This window comes from Mugil cephalus, chromosome 10 (genome assembly GCF_022458985.1).
Source record: "Mugil cephalus isolate CIBA_MC_2020 chromosome 10, CIBA_Mcephalus_1.1, whole genome shotgun sequence".
Lineage (NCBI taxonomy): Eukaryota > Metazoa > Chordata > Actinopteri > Mugiliformes > Mugilidae > Mugil > Mugil cephalus.
This window is the reverse complement of record NC_061779.1, coordinates 4,928,059-4,944,240: the sequence shown is the minus strand read 5'-3', so window position 1 is coordinate 4,944,240 and position 16,182 is coordinate 4,928,059. Positions and strand designations below refer to the sequence as shown.

The following is a 16,182-nucleotide window of genomic DNA, read 5'->3' as shown; positions in this document are numbered from 1 at the left end:
TGTGCGGTCGCTGCTCCCTCCCTCCTTTCCTTGTCTGGTCCGATGTGCACTCGGTGCCGAGAGCAAAGTAGGGAGTGTGTTCAATTGTGGTGCATTTAGGTGCCGTGTGCTGTAGGAAAATAACGCGGAGCGCACATATCACGTGTGCCGTTGCTAAACACTCACATACTGGAATTCTTTTCTTTTTTTCTTTCTTTTTCTTTCCTTTCTTTTGGTCATTATTTCCACTTTCCATGATTAAATACACAACATCCAAACTCAATGTTTATTTTAAGAAGAAGCGAGGTTTCTGACAATATGTGCCAGCATATTCCAAGTTTAACGATGAAAAACATGTAAACAGATGGATCACAAGATCACATTTGTTTTAGAATCCAGCCAAAAAATACTGTCCTCATATTAATGTTTATACAGACTTTTTTGCTAATACAAATGTCCAGAAATGTTAATTATTCAACATTATTTATTTTTGCTTGAATTCAGAGCTTGTGACCGGAGCTTGAAGGCAGCATTGTCCCTTTTTTGCACTCGCCACTGACTGTTTTAACAAGCAGGTCACTTCTTGTAACTCTCAGTTCCCGAGTGAGCTGAGTCATAATGTAAACCACAGAATGTGACGTGCCCATTAAAAATTTGGAGATGAGTGCAACATTTTTTTTTTTCTGTTTGTTTCTGTTGAAACAACTTAGGCATTCATTAACAGGAAAAACAAATTTCATAACTGATCCAAAAGACCACTCAGCAAACAAATAATATAGGTCACTTTTGAGGGTTTGTTCCACTTGCCTTAACATATCTTCTTTCAGGCTGGCGTAAAGCAAACTTAATATTAAACACTTTAGAACTTTAGAAAACTTTCAAAGGAAAAAATCTCAACGTAAGAAATCACGTGGGGGAGATTCACTGTAACATCTAGGAGTTCATATTTTAACTATAAATAAAGGGTGCCAGTAACAATATCAACTTCTTACAATACACCTTTAATGTGTTTTTACCATTAATTGAGCCATAACTCCCCACCTCATACAAAAGCCATAGCCTGATTTTCTTGACATTTATTCAGAAAAACTGTACAGAATGGGGAGGTAGCAATATTTTTCTGTTTTATCGAGTAATAAATATGGATGTCTAAAATCCCTTCTGTAAAAACCTTTGACTCAGCCATTTTTCTCCAGGGAAAGTTTACAAAGGAGCATATATTGAGACAGATAACATCTTATTTGTAGCATAACACTTTCAAAACTTTTAATTCTTTATCTGGTGGTGTCACCACAATCTTTTTCTTTTTTCTGAACCGCGAACTTAACAGACATGTTTTTGTTCACTTTGTTATGAACTCTGAAGAGGGAAGGTTTTCATGTGATTGTTGAAACAAGGACTGAATTGTGGAGCACTGTGAGTAATTTCCTTGGTTATTTTTGTTGATTTTTCACTATATAAGAAAAATGGACTGTGGATTTATACGTTAGAAACACTTCCATTTGAAAAAAACAAAATAAAAAAACAAAACAATTCAGCTTCGGGTACTGATTGGTCCCCAGGTAAAATAAATAAATCCATAAATTAATTAATTAATTAATCAATAAATGAAATAAAATAAAAAAAAACAGACACATGACATGGAATGACAGTAACAAGCATTGTTCAACCTGCAGAACATTATTTTGAGGTACAAATGAGATCAAATTATTCTATAACCTCAATAAATAACACATACATAACACTTTTCCCATGCTATATAATAAAAATACATCAGGTTACCTCTGGTTTTTAATAACTTGGGCAGTGTAAGAGCCTTCAGGGGAAATATATCATGTGGCAGTGTGAAAAAAAACATCTTGTTAAAAGTTACAAACTAAAGAAAAACAAAGCACCGGGAACATTAATCACTCTTTACAACACCATAGGCTTTATTGCGTTTACCCTCAGGGTTGATTGTGAAGCCAGAAATGGTCATATAGTATATGATCACTCATCTTTTTGATGGTTATGATAAAATTTGATATGAAGTACTGTGTGTATAATGAATGCAAATCCTCCATCTCCACCGTTCCCAGCAATTCCTCATTTTGTCCTTTGAAAAACTTAAATTATTAATGTGTGATTTAGTCATTCCTCATTAATATTGAATGTCGCTGGTTGCCTAAGAGTTTTAATTATGTGTTGTTGGGGTTTTTTGGCATTGTACACTGGGGAAAAAATGCAGAGAGTGTGGACATTGGGGTAGACAGCAATTAAAAGAGAAAATGGTCAGAGACGTACAATAAAAGCAGAGTTAGAGACACACTGATGCACAGGGAGGTGCAGTTTGTGCCAGCGAACTCTAGGAGGAGACGTTTCCACGTTTATCTACACTGATGAGCATCAACATTAAAAACACCAACCAGGGATGTGATTAACATTTATGATCTCTATCACGCTCCAATGTAGGATGAATCTGTATATTATAATGTCACTGTGCCCACCTTTTGCTTTGAGTTTGGGGTCAGCTTGGGCTGAAGCATTTTATGAGATCAATAGTGTGAGCAGTGCACATGTCTTGTGGATCACTTAACTCTGTCTAAACCTAAGTGTGTGCACTCTAAGTCCACTGGTCCACAGGTTGCAACGTGACCCTTTTCAGCTTTATTCTCTGTATTCTGTGGGATTAGAAACATCACGAATAAAAGAACACAAGAATAATATAAAAAAATATAGTGAAACATAATGTATTTTTGCAGTATATAGCCTATAATAAATATATATAATCAATCCTAGGCTGCATATAGATCAGTGTTTACAAGTGTCACGAATCAACAACTATTGAATTCTTACATTATAATAATAGTAGAAGGATAAAACCTGGTTGGCTCTTAACTACATGCATACGAGTATGTACATGTTTAATAATTTTTATATTTAAGCTGCTTCACAGAACAGAGCAAACCCTCCATATTTTAATCGTAGCACTGATCGCGGCTTTCAAACGTGACAGAACACACAAGTACTGACGTCGCCACTCTAATCATCAGGGCTTTCCACCTACTCACACTCAGTCAGTCAAGACCACCAGCTACATCCCTCAGGACCCCCCCACCTCCACCACCACCGCCCCCGCTCCCCTCCTCATGCGACAAGTGATTCAGATGAAAACAGCATGAGCCATGTTACCAGATACAAGCAGCCCCAAAAAATGTGACAGACAGAGCCTCATGTCCACTCTCCTCCTTCTCTACGGTCAGTTCTTCAGTTTTGCGAACATTATACCCAACCAGGTTCACCAGGTTTGAATCCATTTTCTTTGTGGAGTTTACATATTCTCCCTTCCTGTCCAAAGACAGGCTCATTAGGTTAATTGGTGATTCCACATTGGCGCTGGTTTGGAGGCTGGCTGTAACTATATGGCCACACAATGAGTCTCCTAAAAAAAGATCATCTGGAGCGAAACACTGGCGGCTGACACAAACAGCACCCCATCAAATGCTTATTTATCTTCACTGTGACAGAGGGAACACTTTCTGATGACTGGCTGCGTTACCCGAGTCTATGCCTGCAGCCTTCTCTATAACAGGAGGAACGTACCCCTGGTGTTCTCACTGCCAGAATCTGTTCCCCTGTCTAAACCTATATTTTATAATAGCAGCAGCTCTACTTTATGACAGTGGGAACACATTCTGATGGGTAGCACTGTCACAATCTGTCAATCTGTCCCCCTGGTCTACACCTGCCATGTAGTTTGTTTTAATAACACATCGTCGCAGGCCAGACATTGCACTAATCTCCACTGTTAACATCTCATTTCATTCAAGACGAGTTTATCTTGCAGGATTTAAAAGTTACTTAACTCAGTCCACATGGAAAAGCACAATAGTGAAGCAGCTCCCGAATTACTCAATGAAACTTGGACTCTTACACATATACTGTATATACACATATCAAACTCAACAAATAACAGAGAATGAAGCCATCACATCATCAAATTAATATTTATAACTCCTGCTTTTAGAATGCAGTAGAGCTCTAATCTTGGCTGCCATGTTTCCCACAAGCCTTCCACACTGTTCAGGGCTAATTTTGTCCCATTCTCCTTAAATTTCTTTGATAATCCACCACAAATTTTCACTGAATCTCATGTCCAGGGATTGAGCTGGCCACTCTAAGACCTGGATACTGTGCTTCTGCAGCCAAGTTCTACTGGACCTGGATGTGTTGCAAGGGCAATCATCTTGTTGAAACATTCAGTTTTGACCTTGATGGAACAGTGTATGAGCAAAAGGGAGCATGTGCGTGGGATGACCAACACCAGCATCCTGCTGGGCATGGCTGCTATCATCAAGGTGCGTCATTGCTTTGGGGGTGGGTGTTACATGTCTAAAAAACATCTACAAAAACGCCAGATCCAAAAGTTTCCCCAACAGAACCTTGAATTGTCACAAAATGATCAATGTCATGAGCGGCGTATCTTCTTGTTGGTTATTAAACAAAAAACATGTTGACTTTCCTTCCATACTAGTATTTCATGTGTTAATGTAACATTTTCATTTAATTAAAGTAAATTTAACTACACAGGAAAGAACATTGGGGCATGAGGAGAAGGAGGGGCCTTGTTCTTCCTTCAAGATCAGAAAAAGAACACAAGACCTACAATTAAATTATGAAAGATATATACAAAACAAATGATACAGCTGGTAAAATGCTAAAAAAATTTTATTTACAGTTAAAAACAGAAGGCAAGTCCTCGAACAGTGACATGCGTTTGAGTCAGTTCAGTACTTTAAAATCAGTGCTGTCCAAAGCTTCCAAGTCTCTCAGTTACACCAATACACCAAGAAGACACGAACAAGAATGTCCATCTAGCTGGTACAACTCCTGTGTACCGAATCGCGTTTTACTGCCTCATGCTGCATTTGTACCACCAAGGAATCACATTAGAGACGCATCAAAAGCACACGGGCTTCTAAAGGTCCCGTCAGACCCCGTACCCAGGGCAACCAAAGCTCATGGATCGGCCGGTCCTCCTACCGACGAGCCTCCTCCCCGTTCTGGGTAATGACCCCATCTTGGGAGAAGGTTCCAGCTCTGGATTGATGTTCTGTTTCGGCGACAAAGCTGCCTCGCGCGCCTCCTGAAGCTCTCTGTGGAGAGGAAAATAAAAGAGGTGGCACCAAAGTGACACATTTCTCAACAGGACAAGAGTCACTCCTCATTGGTTGTTTTAAATAAATATGAAACTGCACCACCTGCTGGTCATACTTATGCACATGTAGTGGGTTAACAGCCTCAGGAAAAAGGAAGTTTCCTTATTTAGCATAAGCAACGGTTTTCTCCTTTCCTAACCCATTCATTATAGTAGTTATGAAGTTTTCCAATAATTACTGCAACTGAGTAATTATGCTGTATGTGTGCAATTGTAGTCTTTTATAGTTGAGATTGAACTACAAAACCTGTTCTGGTCGTCAAACAAATAAATGAATGCTAATGTACTAAGAGCATGAGGTTTATGCATCTTGTGACTCAAATTATATTCTCAATGTTTTCCTCCCCTCTCACTTTTCAAGCATGGCCGTTCTGAACTTCTCCACATTGAGCTCTCTACGAAGCTGAGCCGCCAGTCTCTCTGTCCTCTTTCCCCTTAAGACCGTGTGCTTGCAAAGCTCCCTGGCAGATGGCCGCCTGGTCGGGTCGGGATCCAGCAGCAACTGCCAAAGCAAAAAAAAAAAAAAACGCCATCAACAATTTCAACGTCCAATTTCTTTCATTACGTCCCTTTTTTTTAAAAAAAAAAAGACAGAAACATCAGCTCGGTGACACCTCAAGTAAAGCTCTAAAGGGAGGCGAGGGCTCCTGAGGCAGTTTGGGGAGTTTGCCTCTTCTAAGATCGTGCCACTGATCTCCGTTTTGAGGTAGAGGGGGAGCCCCGGCTGCCAGCAGCACTGTGAGGCCCAGAGCAAATGTGTCTGCCTTCGGGAGGTTGCTGTAATCCTGGGGAGAAGAGAGATGACTGAAATGAACACGACAAACAACGCAAAAACAGGAAGGATCTACATTTTTGTGTAGCAGCGAGGCTCAGCAAACTACTTATCCTGTAACCCTCGTACCTCCTGCAGGACCTCACTGGCCAGAAAGCGACTGTCCCCCTCCTCAACCTGAGGACTGTTGGTTGAGGTCACATGACCCAGATCACCTGAAGAAAACAAACAACTCAGTAAAAAAATAAATAAATCATAAAAGCAAGGTACTGATCTTTTCAACATCTCATGCAATACCAATTTTGTAAATGACTCCGGCTGAAGTGCCTCCATCGTCTTCCTCCTCGCTCTCGCCCTCAGCTCCCGCACTTTGGCTGCGGTGCTGGCAAATGAATATATTACCTACAAAGAGTTGTGCACATTTCAGGCATTTCTGATACCTTGCCTGGATTCAATTTAATAGTGATGAATGCGACGCTGAGACATACTTGGTTTAATATCCAGGTGTACGAGGCCCGAGCTGTGGATGTATTTTAGACCCATAGACACTTGTAAAAGCAGATCCTTCAACTCGGGCTCTGTGAACAGCTCACCCTGCACCTCCTTCTTCACAATGGCATCACTGAGGCTTCCACCTGAGACACACACACACACACACACACACACACAAAAGTCTCAACACAATATAATTAAAATATATATATATATTTTTTTTAATATTGTAGGTTGGATGCTGGTATGACACCTACCATCACAGTACTCATTCTGAATAACCATGTGATCATCCTCTGCCCATGCTGAATAATAGCGAACAACATGTGGGTGGTGCCCAAGAACAGCATGTGCATACACCTCCTTTAGGGCCAACTGCCTGAAAGGACATAAAGCACCGACACTGATAAACCTGACCAGTTGACGAATTTAAAAAAATTAAAATAAAATGATTAGCCTCTAGCAAAAAAAAAACATGTAACGCTAACTCACTCGTTGGCAGAGCCTACCAGGGGCCTGTGAGATCGTTTTATGGCGTATAAGCAACCATCCAGCCTCTTCACGCACTTGTAAACGGCCCCAAACTCGCCCACACCGATGCACTCTAGCTCCAGGAACTCACTCTCATACCGTGTCAGCATGAGGGCTTGGACAGCACGTCTCTGCCAGATAAACAGACGGCGGGACTCGTGGGTAAAACCAAAGATATTTTCTAAAGACAGATCACGCGTCACAGGGCTCACTCTCTACAGCGAGAAGAATCACATTTTTTTTATTTATTTATTTATTTGGAGCATCACCAAATATGGTAACACTTCCTTCCACAAGGAAAGTGTTTAGTGGAGATTCTGACGGACGATTTTTCTGCTGGAGATTCCTTTGAGAAATCCCGGAAGTAGGACTGGCAGGATATAATTTTGGACAAGACAAGAAGTGAGGAGGCAGCTGAATATGACAAAGCCTGATGATGAAATTGTTGTCAGAAGCATCAGAGAGGGAGGGTTACATTCAGAATAAGCACTGATAAAAATAGTTGTACCTTTGGTGGGAGAAAGGCTTCATCATCCTCTTCAGATGACGTGAGGCTGTGTTTCAACCTGAAAGATGGACATGTAATTTAGACATTTATATTCTGTGAAGTGGAAAAACATCAGGCACAGTAGTGTAGAATGAGTTCCATCCACCACATAATGAAACCAATTTCGCTCTCAGCCAACAGTTCTGCAAATCTGTTGCACAGTAATACAAACAAGGCGCAGCTAATTTTCAGGTACCTGCGCCCATAATCGTCATCGTCGTCACTCCGACAGCTCTTCCTCCACTGCTGCTCGCTGTTCCTGCGTACGGTGTCAGGGGTGAAAGGGTTCACGTTGACGGTAGGCGCCTGGATAAGGACGGCAGCCGTTGGAGCGAAGCGCAGGATCTTCTGCTTGTGGCTGGCTACTTTAGTGCTGGAGCAAGGCTGGGACGATTTTGATAACAGACTCTACAGCCAGAAAGGGAGAAAGCGATTCATCCAATGGAAAGGAAAGCTGGTTTGATTGCACAACACCCAAGAACGCGAGAAGGCGCTTGCAAATGACAGTCAATCTTAAATATTCCCAACCTTGGGCGTGCTGGGAGAGTCACAGAGCCTCAGCTTTTTCCAGAAAGCGTACGGTATTGGGCTGGTGCATGATAAAGGGGAAGACAAGGTGTTGCTTCTGCTGCGGTGGCGTTGCACCACGGGAGTGCGGCAAGCAGAGCCAGGACTACGGATCCTGGGACTGCGAGTCCTGGGGCTACAGATCCTGAGGAGGCAGTCATCCGAGTTGTTGTCACTGCTGCTCCCTTCCTCTCCACAGCTAGAGAAATCCAGCTGTTGGCTGATTCCACCAAACAATGTCGCCATGCTCTGGGCCTGAGTTTTGGGGAAAGATTTCTTCAAAATCACACCCAGATTGATGGTATTTGTAAGATTATGAAAACGTTGCTGCTCTTTAGGGAAATAATGGAAATAATGTCCAACTGTGCTGTGGTGTCTGAACTAGGAGGCCAAGATATAGGACATATATCACCAGTATGATACGTTTCTACAGACTTCCACAAAAACACAGGGCACATTATTTAACAGTTTATCTTTTAGGATATTTTTCTTTTCAGCAAAGTGCTACAAGTGGGAGTCTGAAACATGCTCCTCATATTAGTTGCCTCAGTATAAAAAACCCAGCCCTGCAGCAACGTTTGTTTATCGCTTTTACTCACGAACAAGTCGCCTTCCGCACAAACACCAACACCGACACGCTTGAATTTCGCGCCACATATGTAAAGCACTTCCTGATTAAATAAATTATGCCGCCGCGTTGAGAAATTGAGCTCTCTGATTGGTCGAGGTGCCACGCACAGTTAGTTTAAAAGTGCCTATTAATTATTTTAACAATTTATACAGCGTTAAATTAGAAATGTGATGCAGCACGTGTGAATGTGTTGCTTAAAAACTGAAAATTCATATTTGAAATCAAATACAATGATAAAAAAAATGTTTGCAAGATCAAGTAAAACACTTAAATTTGTTTGTAATTGATTTATTAAGTTATTGGGTACTTGTGCATCCTCTAAGGCGTGTAGGTATGCATTGTTAATGAAGGAAATAAAATAAAAAAAATTAGGTCACTGCATGAAATAGTAATATAGACACGTGGGCGGAAGTCAGCTGCGTCATCAAAACAGTGAGACAGACAGGAGGAGGTGGAGGAGCAGCAGCCCGTCAGTGGATGTGACACGCTTACAAATACACAGAAAACAACCCTGCGAGCAGCAGGGAATGATGATCCGGCTCCAACAGCGTGTTTAGCTCCCTTCGACAGCAACTGCACGTCGGAGCTTTGCGTTATTTTCCTCCCTTCTCGCGTCCTTGGACCCAGCACCAGAATCGGAACCGGGACCATGGTGGAGCAGTCGGATCGCGCCCCGCTGCTGGACTGGGAGGAGATCCCACCGCCCGATGCGAACCAGGCGGCCCAGCCACCGCCTCAGCCGCCGCGGGAGGAAGACGCAGAGAAAAGTTCGCAGCCGGCCGGGAGGTGTTCACCGACGGGCACTGCGGCTGGCACTGGGCGCAGCAGCAGCAGCAGCACCACCACCAACAACAACGCCACAACCACCATCACCTGCAGCCCGACTCGGACCGAAACAGCTGTTATTGCCGGCGTTCAGGGAATCGCGAGCCGTCCACGAACAGAGGGGCACGCGTGGGATCGCCCGGAGCCTCTGGGCACGGAGCGCAGCGTCCCGTTCCCCGGCCTCTCCGTGAGGGATCAGTGGGAGGAAAAAGACCAGATCGTGGCTGTGTTTGTAGTTACTTTCGACACGAGATCAGGTAAGAAAGAGGATGTGATCTTTTTATCTGACATGTTGAAAATGTTTAGAGAAGGTCCAGGAAACCAAAGCAATAACCATCTTTATTATTATGGGGCAACCTATCCAAATGAAATGTACTTCCTGGTTTTGTTTGATTGTTTTTTTAAGCTGTAAAACAAACTGTGGCGATCCCATGACTGAAACCTCATATAGAGAGTGAACACATACTCTTGAGTAAATTGATCATTTTACAGAAATCCTCCTTTGGAGCCTGGTAGTTAAAACAAAACATATCCATCCAGGCCTAGATGTTGGCGGTTTAGCCTCACAGGTTAAATAGGTCAGTGTTTAGATAGTTACAGTAGCTGAGTCAGTGTTTTCTTACGTCCCTGACCTCCTGCTGCCCCATGGCTGACATGGAGAATTTTAAGGAAGTGTACAGAGTGAGAGTATGCTGGGGTAGTGATTCATGCTTGATTTTGTCTGCATTTTGTGTTAGGGAATATGGTAGAGTGGTGCCTGCCTCATGACATCAATCTAGATGGAGTTGAATTCAAGTCGATGGCCAGCGGTTCCCACCGGATCACCAGTGACTTTATGTACGTACCCCTATGAGTCAAATCCTGTTCTACAGGAGTGTGTACATGTTTTCCATCCCTGTCTTAAACCTGTCACTCTGTTAACTACGGGTTTGTGTTGCTTCGGGATAGATATTTTCGCAAAGGATCTTACTTTGGACTGGCCTGTTTCGCTAACATGCCTGTCGAGAGCGAGCTGGAGCGAGGGGCAAGGATGAAGTCCGTGGGAATTCTGTCTCCTTCCTACACCCTGCTTTACCGCTACATGCACTTCCTGGAGAACCAAGTCAGGTAAGACCTGCTGCATGTGTTTTGTATTTGAGTCTTGTGTTTAACATTTAGATCTCGCTTTAGTTCACATGGGTTGAGGGGAGGTGCCACTGTGGATCCTCCCACAGATACTTGATCAGTTTGGGATCTAGTGAATTTTGTGGCCTTGTGCTGTTTTTCTTTTTTTTGTTTAGTTAAACTGTTTTTGTGTGTTTGCCTGTGTCCGGCTGCATCCTATTGGGGATGGTGGATCAAGGAGTGTCATTGCTATGGGGTGGGGGTAGCTGGTCTGGTCTAGGTGGGTGGTACACGTCTAAGTAACGTCCACGTGAATGTCAGGTCCCAGCAAAATGTTGAATTGTCACAAGATGGTCGATGTTATTCACTTCTCTTGTCAGTGGCTTCAATGTCGCGGCTGATCCGTGTATATTCTATTTCCTTACTTTATTTCCAACCCAGCTTTCTTCACATACTTCTCCTTACGTGCCTGCCTCCTATCCTCGCTTCTTTGTTGAAAATGTTCTCATCTATTAAACATGAACTCAGAGTCCCGGTTACGGCTTTTGTCGCAAGAACCCATTGATGTGCAGTTTTTCTAAGGAGTCTAAGGAAAAGTGGAGGAAACTTTGACAGCTTCTTTTATCCCCTTCTGCCGACTCTCATATGTGGGACAACCATAGTTTGTGGTTGCAAACAAGTGGATCAGTCATGAAATGAATGGAATGTGGTTGTCTAGCCTCGAGTTATAAGTGGTTCTTGTGGCTTTAGAGCCGCTGTGCAGTACCATAAAGACGTCTAAATTAGAAATCCGTTAAGGATGAATTGCATTGAACGGTTGAAATGCTTAAGACCAGTATAAGTGTAATTTAATAACACTGGCCTCAAATGGCCAGAGAAGCAATGATTAATAACCAAGCATCTGCAACTGCTCACCATTTCTTTTGTCTTGCTCTCATTTCCTTGTAGACACCAGCTGCAGTGTCCAGGCCAGTATTCTCCACTAGAGGCCTTCTACGAAGACAAGAAGGCTCTTCTCCCCCCTACCGGAAATGGCCTGGTCACTGCTTGTCCAACCTGGAGCATCACCTCTATCAACCGCTGCATGCACCCAGAAATGAAGGTCTGACAGCACCAGAACACACTTGATGTAGTGTATATTGCCGATGGTGCCTTATCTTGCATGCTGTGAAACAACAAAAACAACAACTGCTGCTATTCTAATCTACAGATCACCCACCCGGCCGGCTGCATGTCCCAGTTCATCCAGTTTTTCGGGGAGCAGATTATGGTGCTGTGGAAGTTTGCGCTGCTTCGGAAACGTCTCCTCATCTTCTCGCCCCCACCCGTAGGTGTGGTCTGCTACAGGGGTGAGCAGCTTGAACATGCACGCAGACTCCCAGCTTTTTCAGTGCAGATTGTTTATTTCGTATTTTATATTTTGTGATGTTAACCTGTCGGGATGTGATAAACTTTCATTGCCTGTTATCTTCATTTCAGTATATTGCTGTTGCTGCCTGGCCAATGTTTCTTTACCTGGAATTGGAGTTTCTGTGCCTGAATTGCGGCCTTTCTTCTACATCAATGTTGCCGACATCAGTGCCCTAGAAACAGAGATGTCATACGTGGCCTGTGAGTGAAGCTTTATTGTAAATTCTTAACACTATTTATAACCTCTAGAAATGACTACTTGAACTGCAGGTAAATGTGTTTTTTTATATATATATAAATTTCAAGGCACCACAGAGAAGATTTTTGAGGAGAAGAAGGACCTGTATGATGTCTACATTGATAATCAGAATGTGAAAACACACAGAAGCCATTTGCTGCCACTGCTCAGACTGAATGCTGCGGATAAAGAGAAGTACAGGAAGCTGAGTGAACAGAGGTAAAGTGCTAAAACAACTTCATGATTATTTTAAAAATAAGCTTAACATTATTTAAAATCAGTTACAGTTTGTACTGTATCTTCATTGTCACATGTGGGTTGTTGTATTTGCATTCTACAGTTGATGCATTTACTGACATGTAAAAACTGCATGTTGTTTTCTGGTCAAATAAAATCTGCTCACCGGCTTTCCTTATTTCAAGGGAAAATGACACATTTTCATCACAAATGGATATCTTAGAGTTGTGTTTTCTGAATTCCCTAATGATACATGATTTCATTTCTTCTCAGGCAAATGCTGCTGTACTCTCAGGAGGTGGATGAAGACTGCACGTCAAATGAAGAGGATCTTTTCATTCTGTGAGTCCTTGACGTGCATTTTCATGAACCCTGAGTCATACTCAAACCAATCAGTATTTGTAAAGGTGCCATCACTGCTATGTATTTCTGTTATTTATTCTTTTGGAGCCACGGTATGATTTTTGTAGTTGCTGCCGTGTATTTCGTTTATTCGACTTATCTTTATTCCTGTTCTAGGTTCTTCATGGAGCTGAATAACCGCATCTTCCAGACCCTGTCAGATGTGGCAGGGAGCACTGATCCCACTCTCACTGCTGATCATGTGAGGGCCATGGGGCTGGATCCCCAGGGCGATCGCTCCTTCCTGGTTGACCTATTGGAGGTGTACGGCATCGATGTCACGCTGGTTATAGACAACCTCTGTTGCACTTGAGCCCCCCCGCCCCCGACACCTCACCTCACCCTGAAGAAATTTGGACGTGCCTTCAAGGCCCACACACACAAAGACACTGAAGACACTGCCTCCACCCTGGGACTTCTTTTGGGTGTCTTGTTTCCTCTCTGTGCGTCTCATCTGACCTGTGAACCAACCAGTGTGGGTGCTAAGGACGCTTAAAGGTCGCTGGTATGCAGCAGCCGATAATTCCTTACAGACAGTGTTGCGTGGCGGACGTGTGCTCTTATTGCTGTTCACATCCCACGTCATTCAGTACGTTTTTTGTCAAAAATATGTTTGTTTTTTTTTTTGTTTGTGTGCTTTTCTGACTTTGATTCTGGCTTAAGGGCCAAGTACTAAAGAACTGGATTAAATTATGAGAAGTCTTCATCCTGTCATCCTGTCTGGTCATCTCCTGAATATGATGGATTGTTCTCTACAGCACTTGTCACAATACAGAAGTCAACGACACTGTCACAGTCCTGAAGCATTATCGTCTGCTTCTGGCTTGTCCGAAGAATGCGTCTGTATTTGAGAGCGGTCTTACTCCTGGAAAGGAATTTGTGTATTTCACATTTTGGGAAAATCAAACAAAACTTGGATGTTTTTCATGTTCCGGTAAATCTATTTTGAGAGAAACGGTTTCACTTTATCTGCCTTTAAGAAAAGGAAGCAATAGGAGTCATTGTGTTGCAAGTATCTTCCTTTTTCACGTATTCTCTTCCCAGTCTTACCATACTTCCTGATTTCACTTAGGAAATCAAGGTGTGAGGTAAGACTGGAGTACGGTAAGTGTGATTTCCTCTTTTCATAATGGATGAAACCAAGTAAGAATAAAAAGTCCGATATAAATACTTTCTTCACATTTATGCACCTTCAGCACAAGGTAGATCTTTCTCTGTGTTTTGTCACAAGTGATCGGGGCTTTATGGGAACTGTTATTCATTGTAGCTTCTCATTCGTTGCAATCGGTGGAGGGATTTAAAATGAATGTGATCCTCCAACACTATCCTATCATGAATGCTGCACCACGTCCACCACTGGACTGTTACCTGACGCGCACAGTCACGCTTAACTGTTTTTATATTACGCTACGTTTATGATTCTTAGTCTGAGCCAATGAGTACTTGCAGAACGGGGGCGCCTTTAGTGTGTATCTCTCGCTTTGTTGTTTTTTTTTTAACTCGGATTACTGTGGAGGTTGACCTGTCAGCGGAAGCTAGCGAATCTCTGGAGATGAATGATGAGTCCTTGATGCAGCCGTATGTAGTTTACTTGTTGATCAGCCTCAAAGAGATCGTCTCCACGTCTGTATGCATGACAAAGATCTCTTTGTCTGTGTGTTTTTTTTTTTTGAGATCTGTTGATGTCCCGATGAGAGCTAAGCAGAAGCTTTAACTCCTCTATGGGCAGATTCACAGAAAAGACCCCGTCTGTTCGGGCTGAGGGTTTTCTCTTGGGTCCTTTCATCACAGCCCCATTGAGTGGATCCAGCATTAGAGATGGGCCAACCGTGTCTTTTGAACGCTGCTGGCAGAGAGCACTTTCAGTTCACCCATCACGTTGCCAATCTCAGTGATAATTTGTTCCATGTTGGAACACATGAGGCTGATGTTTGCCTTGAATAAAATTAGAAGTTGCTGTCTCAACCTTCTTATGCCCACTCTGAGATAAGCTAAAACACCAAGTATTTTTTAAAAACTTTTTCATTCACTGGTTGATATTTAATGTTTGAAAATGATTTTCCTTTCATTGTCAGAATCCAAAAGTAAGTAATCTTGATGGGGCTAATCCCCAGGTTGAAAACCGCTGATTTAGAAAGTGGTTTTATGGCCTCTAGGTTGGTTAAAGAAAGCGCACTGTGTATATGAAAGGAAAAAGGGTAGATCCACTCTGTTTTAAAATGGCGCCTTAAGAACATGTGACTTCTCGAATTTGCTACAGCTATGTAATCGACCTATTTCCGTATGTGCGACAACATTATTTGCTGAAAGATTACGTGTATTGTCCTTCGCACTCCTGAGTGACCTTTGAGTCTCCAGTTAGACCTTTTAACTCTAACTGGTCTATTTACTCGTCAGCTGATGTATCCTCTCCCTCCTCCTGACAGCGTTTGCTTTACAGGTGTATGTTAAATGTAAAAGGGAATGTACACAACATGCGCCACTGTATAAAATTGCCTTCTTCGTGTAACACGTGTACCAGCATTAGCTAAGCAAACTATTTGTCCAGTGTGTCACTCTACTGAATGTCAGCAGACGTATTGCACACCTGCAGCAACACATCCGAGTAGTGTAACCGTCTCCTTCTTGATTGTAACTCACAGAAATAACAAATAAGTCTTCACCTTTACTAATGTGAAACACCGTTAAAAGATGTCAATAATGTAACACATGAACTCAATTGCATGAGCAACTGTCGGTTTTACTGTACTGCCATTATAAAACAATAAATCGCTGATACTGCATAAGTGTTACTCAGTTTGCTTCTTAAGGCTCTTTTAGGATGCTTTTATAGTCGCATAGCCAGCGTTGGTGCGAATCATTTACACTTGGACTATAGTCTGTCTTTTCTTTGCCAGCTGGGTTAACTTTTGTTTCTACTTTCCACTTCACTTTCCACAAGGGCGACTAGACCGTGCGATGAAATTTCGCTTTTACGTCGAAAGTTTGTATCTCTGAACTTCCTCTGTTGACTTTTCCTCAATGTTTTCCATCTTTATTGACCATCAGTTTTGGAAACTGTGAACACATTACACTAGCTTCATTTCTGAGGAGGCGCACGTCTAGCCTAAAATAGTCTGTAACTATTATTCTGACAATCCCATATTTGCGAGTGGGCTAAAAAACAGAAACACTTTGTTGTTTAATTCTACTTTAACAGCACCACAAGCTACAGTCTCTAATATCCGACTTTTAGCTGAAGTAACATCTT

The 16,182-nt window shown here is 42.5% G+C and overlaps 2 protein-coding genes across 2 annotated transcripts; one reads left to right on the top strand and one right to left on the bottom strand.

Annotated features, from left to right (window-relative positions):
- Positions 1-4,668: 4,668 nt before the first annotated feature.
- On the bottom strand, positions 4,669-8,754 carry wee2 (WEE2 oocyte meiosis inhibiting kinase). The gene is made up of 12 exons (XM_047596250.1): positions 8,685-8,754; positions 8,047-8,340; positions 7,715-7,926; positions 7,480-7,537; positions 6,933-7,102; positions 6,698-6,819; positions 6,437-6,583; positions 6,246-6,350; positions 6,078-6,163; positions 5,791-5,961; positions 5,530-5,678; positions 4,669-5,114 (listed from the first exon to the last, which is right to left on the bottom strand). Exons 2-12 carry the CDS (start codon positions 8,329-8,331, stop codon positions 4,949-4,951), a joined length of 1,671 nt encoding a protein of 556 aa, XP_047452206.1. The 5' UTR covers positions 8,332-8,340; positions 8,685-8,754; the 3' UTR covers positions 4,669-4,948.
- A 350-nt stretch (positions 8,755-9,104) lies between these two features.
- On the top strand, positions 9,105-15,715 carry dennd11 (DENN domain containing 11). Its single transcript, XM_047596251.1, has 9 exons — positions 9,105-9,798; positions 10,279-10,378; positions 10,490-10,648; positions 11,594-11,747; positions 11,856-11,994; positions 12,125-12,256; positions 12,362-12,512; positions 12,804-12,872; positions 13,050-15,715. The coding sequence occupies exons 1-9, from the start codon at positions 9,366-9,368 to the stop codon at positions 13,243-13,245; spliced, it is 1,533 nt and encodes a 510-aa protein (XP_047452207.1). The 5' UTR covers positions 9,105-9,365; the 3' UTR covers positions 13,246-15,715.
- The last annotated feature ends 467 nt before the right edge of the window (positions 15,716-16,182 follow it).